The sequence below is a fragment of the Cebus imitator genome, unplaced genomic scaffold (assembly GCF_001604975.1).
Source record: "Cebus imitator isolate Cc_AM_T3 unplaced genomic scaffold, Cebus_imitator-1.0 Scaffold72, whole genome shotgun sequence".
NCBI classification, from domain to species: domain Eukaryota; kingdom Metazoa; phylum Chordata; class Mammalia; order Primates; family Cebidae; genus Cebus; species Cebus imitator.
In genome coordinates, this window is record NW_016107387.1 from 6147345 (window position 1) to 6154416 (window position 7072).

At 50.2% G+C, this 7072-nt stretch overlaps 1 protein-coding gene across 4 annotated transcripts in view; it reads left to right on the plus strand.

The window, feature by feature from the left end:
• Positions 1-7072, plus strand: part of ALOXE3 (arachidonate lipoxygenase 3) — a 29001-nt gene that overhangs the window by 15415 nt on the left and 6514 nt on the right. The window contains exons 13-14 of one of the 4 annotated variants that reach the window (XM_017531534.2): positions 1647-1804; positions 2249-2328. In XM_017531534.2, the coding sequence (XP_017387023.2) occupies positions 1647-1794 (148 nt within the window). In that variant the 3' untranslated portion in view covers positions 1795-1804; positions 2249-2328. Of the gene's footprint in view, positions 1-1646; positions 1805-2248; positions 2350-2924; positions 3096-7072 lie in introns of those variants that run through there. The other 3 variants (XM_037739618.1, XM_017531536.2, XM_017531535.2) reach the window with 3 other exon arrangements.

The following is a 7072-nucleotide window of genomic DNA, read 5'->3' on the forward strand; positions in this document are numbered from 1 at the left end:
GAGACAGGGACTTGCTCTGTTGCTTAGGCTGGTCTCAAACTGCTGAGCTCAATCGATCCTCCATCTCAGCCTTCCAAATAGCTGACACTACAGGTGTGTCTACCTGCTTTGCTTTTTTGTTCTCAGCCTCCGAGTTGAGAAACTCATCCAAGAGCAGAGCATTTAGAAAACTCCCACACACTCCCAGGAAGATGTCGGATCTTTCCTCCCAGCCTCTCTGTTCTATTCATCAGCCTCTGCCCAGTCGGCCTGACTCCAAACCTTAGTTCTCTTTGACTCATGTTTCCCTCTCTCTCTTCCTAAATCCAGTTAGGTGGCTGATCTCTATTGTCACCACCCTTATCGTAGCCTCCCTTACAGTGCTCTTGAATTGTAGCAGGTGCTTCTCAACCTCCCCCAGCCCCTCGCTGTTTGCCCGCCAAGCCTGCAGGGCCACCACCCTGCTAATCCTCTGGAATACTGCCCAGAAACCACATGGCCCTGCACGCTGCTGTAGCGTCACCACCTCCAGTTAGGTCCCTCCCTGCTCCCTCACCCTGCTGATGCCCCATGCCTTCCCACTCTGGCTTATTTTTTTTGGAGACAGGGTCTTACTCTGACTCAGACTGGAGTGCAGTGGCATGACCATGGTTCACTGCAGCCTTGACCTCCCAGGCTCAAATGATCCTCAACCTCAGCCTCCCTGGTAGCTGGGACTACCCAGGCACACACCACTACATCACCGCACCCAGTTAATTAAAAAAAAATTTTTTTTTGTAGAGACAGGGTCTTGCTATGTTGCCCAGGCTGGTCTCGAACTCCTGGGCTCGAGCGATCTTCCCACCTCTGCCCCATGCTGTGGCTTCTTACCCTTTCATGCATTTGTTTCATTCAGCCAGTAATTACCAGGACCTTGGTATTGATTAACTCTTGTTCTAGATGCTGAGGTTTAGTGGTGAAAAAGACAAAAATTCTAGCCTTAGTGGAGCTTCACATTCTTTTGGAGAGAGAGAGATCATCAGCAAACAAGTATGTCAGGTGGTTATGAATGTGAAGAGGAAAACTGAGAGAGCATCACGCAATATAGTGTGTCAAGGTACAGAGATTAGTTCAGGGAGGTGGTCAGGGCGAAGACCTGAAGGAAATGCAGGTGCTACTTCTGGGGGTAGCAGGCAGAGACATTGTGAGTGTACAGGCCCCGAAGTCTGAATGTGCTGGTGCGTTTGAGAAATATCAGGAAGGCCTGCGTGGCTGGAGTCGAATAAGTGAAAAGCCAGGAAGGAAAAGAAGTGAGAGAAGGGGCTGGGGCTAGATCCAGCAGGGCCACAGCAAGGTGAGTGAGATGGGAAGCCCTCCAGGGGTTTTATCGAAGTGTGACAATCTGACAGGCGTATGTTCTCGCTGCTGTGCAGTGTGAGGTGATATAGATGCTCAGGTGGGGCGTCAGGTGAGCCGCTGCAGGGTAATGCCCATGGCTGAGTCTGGAGCCCAGGAGCCAGGCATAGCCGGAGACGGGAATTTGGGAGTTGGCGAGTGAGAGATGGTTAGAGCCATGGACTTGGATGAGATTAGTGAGGCACAGAGTGAAGAGGACCAAGGGCTGAGCCTTGGAGCTCTCCCCTCTCCAGCCTGAAATACTTCTGTTTTTTTTTTTTCCTCTGTTCAAGGCTGACCTGTTTTTCAACTCACGAGGACCCTCTTGTCCTCCAGGAGGCCTTCACTAACCACTCTGCTCCTTGTGCCCCTTTTTGTCCTGCCTGCCCTCTCCTCAAAGAGCCAAGCTCTGGCCTTAGGAGCTTCTTTCTGCTTCTGTAACTGTGAGCTTGTGAGCAACATGCCCTGTGGTCACTGGTCTCTGCTGCTAAGCCCAGCAGAGGATGGCTGGATACTGGGTGCTTGAACAAATCTTGGTGAATTGGGTAGAATTAAATCATTGCATGATAACTAGGGCTGCAGGTGGATGTGCCTTGGAAGTCAGGAAGAGGCAGCTGGGCACTTGGCTTGAACCTGGCTCTGTCATTGGCCCTGCATGCCGGGGATTTTCTGGCCAGATCCCAGCCTCCATCTCCTACCCTGACCCACTTTGGAGACCAACCATCAGTCATGGCCATCCCTAACTTCAGCCCAACCCTAATCTGAGTCTTAAGACAGTCATGGCTAGGCATTCCTTACTTCCTCACTTTCCCCTGTGGTAAGCCCCAGCCCTGAGCTGGCCCTAGGAATCCAGTACCTTCCATCCACACCCTCTACCCTTCCTCCCCACACCCAGGCTTCCCAAGCCGGCTGTGCACCCCAGGAGAGCTGGTGAAGTTCCTCACTGCAATCATCTTCAATTGCTCTGCCCAGCACGCTGCTGTCAACAGTGGGCAGGTGAGGCTGCAAAGGGCAGGCCTGGGGACATCAGGTGTCAGCAGTGGACCTAAGCCTGTGTTTGGGTTGAGAGCATGGGTGGGTCAGGGTTGCAGTGGGTTTATGATGAGGCTTGGGGTTGGAGTGGCAACTGAGTGGGGTAAAAGGCTGGCACTGGGTGATAACTGGGTGGAGCGGGTTCAAGGTCGTAATGGCGACTCAAGTTGAGCTTAATTTGGGGTAGAACTTGGGGGCTCCTCTCATGGTTAGAACCCAGCCCAGTGGAGTATCAGCTTGCTCTGTATGGCATGCCAGCCCAAGGCCCTTTTCTAGGATTACCTCCACTCTGGGGCCACCTCCTTCCCTAGTGACTCACTCTACCCAGGCTGGAACACTGGGTGGGGAGTACAGGGAGTAAGCTGGCCTCCTGCCCCACCTCTGGGACTTTCCATTCCCTACCCCTTCCTCTCTTTCCATGATCCCCTCATTTCCCAACAATCACCCCTCGGATGGTAGAGGTGGGATCCGGGTCATGAAGAGGGAGCTGATGCTTCCCTTCTGGCCCACTGACCCAACTGGGATGGGGGTCTCCACAGCATGACTTTGGGGCCTGGATACCCAATGCTCCATCATCCATGAGGCAGCCCCCTCCCCAGACCAAGGGGACTACCACCCTGAAGACTTACCTAGACACCCTTCCTGAAGTCAACATCAGCTGTAACAACCTCCTCCTCTTCTGGCTGGTTAGCCAAGAGCCCAAGGACCAGGTGTGTACATGGGGTGTTGAGGGGAGTACGGGTTTTTAGGGCCACCAGTGGAGGTGGTGTGGTGGGGGCTTGAGGACTGACTGGTGGGTTTTATGTTCACTGCAGAGCTGCCTTGGGTTCTTCAGTTTCTTCAGAAAATGATGATCCCAAAAGAAATAGATGGAAACAAATACCAGTTTAGTTACCAGTGTATCCGCTCATCCATTTATCCGACTGTTCATCCATCACCTTCTCAGGTGTTCATCCAAACATTCAACAAGCATTTGTTGGACTGGGCATCGTGGCTCACACCTGCAATCCCAGCACTTTGGGAGGCTGAGATGGGTGGATCACCTGAGGTCAGGAGTTCGAGACCAGCCTGGCCAACATGGGGAAACCCTGTCTCTACTAAAAATACAAAAAATTAACCAGGCATGGTGGCATGCACCTGTAATCCTAGCTACTCTGGAGGCCAAGGCAGGAGAATTGCTTGAACCTGGGAGGTGGAGGTTACAGTGAGCCAAGATCACACCACTGTACTCCAGCCTGGGTGACAGGGCAAGACTCTGTCTCAAAACCAAAACCAAAACCAAACAAAACCAAAAAACAAGGCCTGGCGTAGTGGCTTATGCCTGTAATCCCAGCCAAGGTGGGCGAATCACTTGAAGTCAGGAGTTTGAGACCAGCCTGACTGACGTGGAGAAACCCTGTCTCTACCAAAAATACAAAATTAGCCAGGTGTGTTGGTACGTGCCTGTAATCCCAGCTACTAGGGAGGCTGAGGCAGGAGAATCACGTGAACCCAGGAGTCGGAGGTTTCAGTGAGCTGAAATCACGCCACCGCACTCCAGCTTGGGTGACAAGAGTGAACTCCATCTCAAAAAACAAAAAGCAAAAAAACAAACATTTGTTGGATACTTCCTATGTGTTCACACAGCACTGGGCAGCAGGCCTATAAAGTTGGATGAGAGCTTCCTGCCTTTAAGACCTTCTCCTCTAGTTGAGGAGACATACAGACCAATGAAAAAGGGTGCCACAGTGTTGTAGGAATTACTTATATATTAATTCATCCATTCAATGTGCACTTCCTGAGCATCAGTGGTGAGCCAGACACTGTTATAGGTAGCTATGAGCCTTATCCTTGTGATAGAGGTAAGGACAGGGTCCTGTGGAACCTAACTGGGTCTGGGGGAACCCAGGAAGGCTTCTTGGAGAAAGTGACATCTAAGCTGAAACCTGCAGGACAAGCAGGAGGTGGACAGACAGGAGGAGCAGGGTTAATTTTTACGGAGGGAGAAGGACATAATTCAAGGAGGGAAGGTGAGAATTCACTGGTATGTTTGTAGGATTGCAAACGGAAATAGCAGAGTGGAGAGGAAGGTAGGGCTTTGTCTGCACAGTATTCATTTAGAAGGCAAAGGGGAGCCAATCAAGACTTCCCCACCCTCACCCCCACCTCCCCAGATGGAGTCTTGCTTTGTCACACAGGCTGACTGCAATGTCACACAATTTCGGCTCACTGCAACCTCTGCTTCCTGGGTTCAAGCCTCAGCCTCCAGAGTAGCTGGGATTATAGGCATCTGCCATCATACCCAGCTAATTTTTGTATTTTTAGTAGAGACTGGGTTTCAACACGTTGGCCAGGCTGGTCTCGAACTCCTGATCTTGTGGTCTGCCCACCTTGGCCTCCCAAAGTGCTGGGATTACAGGCATGAGCCGCGCCCAGCTGCCAATCAAGCCTGAGGCCCAGTGGTTTAATCTGCTTTAGCAAGGGTGCTCTTGTGGCTGTGTGAACAGATGTAACAGGCAACTTTGGAGGCAGGGGGCTAGAGAGGAGGCAATACCTCAGTTTAGGCTGGGTAAGTAGCCCTTTATCACCAGTGCCCATCATCTCCATTTTCACACAGCCGCCTTGCGCACAAGCCCTTTGACAGGTGAATATCCTTATTTCTCATGCTTGACTCCCTTTGGTGCTAGAAAGATTCCAGATGTTGCAGGGTGCAGTGGCTCACACCTGTAATCCCAGCACTTTGGGAGGCTGAGGCCGACAGATTGCTTGAGCCTAGGAATTCAAGAGCAGCCTAGGAAACATGGTGAAACCCTGTCTCTACCCAAAACGCAAAAATTAGCCGGATGTGGTAGTGTGTGGCTGTGGTCCCAGTTGCTTGTGGGGGCTAAGGGGGGAGGATCACTTGAGCCCAGGAGGTCAAAAATGCAGTGAGCCATGTTCACGCCACTGCACTCCAGCCTGGGTGACCAAAAAAAAAAAGAAAGATTCCTGGGATCTTCTTTTGTTTGATCTTCCTGGGAACGGCAGGACTCTGGGTCTAGTCCCTACCTGGTCCCAGGGGGATGACAGATGAGTAGGCACCAGGATGAGGGTGGAGGGCTCTCTCCTATAAGTCACAGAAAGTTTAACTTGGAAACTCATAACAATAATAACGGCAGCTGTCACTGAGGAGATATCATTATCAGCCATTAAATCAGATCCTTTGTGTATACTGTTTTAAAATATGGAATGAATACAGAGCTCTATTTAAAATGCTTGGCAGCCAGGCACAGTGGCTCACACCTATAATCCCAGTACTTTGGAAGACTGAGGTGGGTGGATCTGAGGTCAGGAGTTTGAGACCAGCCTGGCCAACATGGTGAAACCCTGTCTCTACTAAAAATACAAAAATTAGCTGGGCATGATGGTGGGTGCCTGTAATTAAGCATGAGACTCTCAATCCCAGGGTCGTGGGTTTGCAGCCCACGTTGGGTGCCTTTTTAAATTTTTTTTATTAAAAAAATAAATAAATAATAAAAATAAAATGCTTGGCACCGTGCTGGCATTTTATTTTCAGTAAATGGTAGTTCCACTTTACAGGGGAAAACACTGAAGTTCAGGGAGATTCAGCAATTTGCTCAACAAAACAGAGCTAAGTAGGCTTTTTTTTTTTTTTTTTTCTTTTGAGATGAAGTTTTGCTCTGTTGCCCAGGCTGGAGTGCAATGGCATGATCTTGGCTTACCACAGCCTCTGCCTCCTGGGTTCAAGTGGTTCTCCTGCCTCAGCCTCTCAAGTATCTGGGATTAGACGCATGCGCCACCATGCCTGGCTAATTTTGTATTTTTAGTAGTGATGGGGTTTCTCCATGTTGGTCAGGCTGGTTTTGAACTCCCAGCCTCAGGTGATCCACCTGCCTCAGCCTGCCAAAGCGTTGGGATTACAGGCGTGAGCCACTGCGCCCGGTGTAAGTAGGCTTTGAATCTAGTCTGTCATATTTCTGTGTTCTGTTCTGTTTTCTCTTTCTCTCGTTGGTGTGGTATGTGTTCTGTTTTTCTTGATGGCTATACCATAGTTTTAGAAATCAAGTATTAAGCCAGGTGCAATGGCACAGGCCCGTAGTCTGAGCTGCTCAGGAGGCTGCAGTGAGAGGATTCCTGGAGGCCAGGAGTTCAAGGCTGCAGTGTGCTATGATCACGGCTGTGAACAGCCACTGCACTTCAGCCAGGGCCACATAACAAGACCCCATCTTTAAGTAAGAAAAGAAAACAAGAAATTAGATGTCAATCTGATTTTAAAAACATAAAACTTGCTCTTTGAAAAAGAACAATACAATAAACTCTAGACATATTTATTTTTTCTTAAGATTCTCTGAGTCAGAAATTTGGTCAGGGCTAAGCTGGGTCTACAGGGTAGGGTGACACACTTGCATACAGTCAGCTGGTGACTGGGCTGGGCTGGAAGCTCCCAGAAGGTTTTGCTCACATGTCTGGGGCCTCAGTGCTCCTCTGTGTGACCTCTTTCTCTCTCCATATGCTGCCTTATCCCCCAGGATCTCCAAGAGGTCTCTCTTCAGCAGGACAGCTGGACTTCCTCATAGCACGGTGGCTGGCTTCCAAGATTGAAAACAAGCTTTCGGATTTCTTCAAGTCTAGGCCCAGAAGTGGCAGACTGTCACTTCTAGCACTAGCTTTTAGCTTCTCCGCTCCCCTCCTCTCCCTTCTCTTCCCC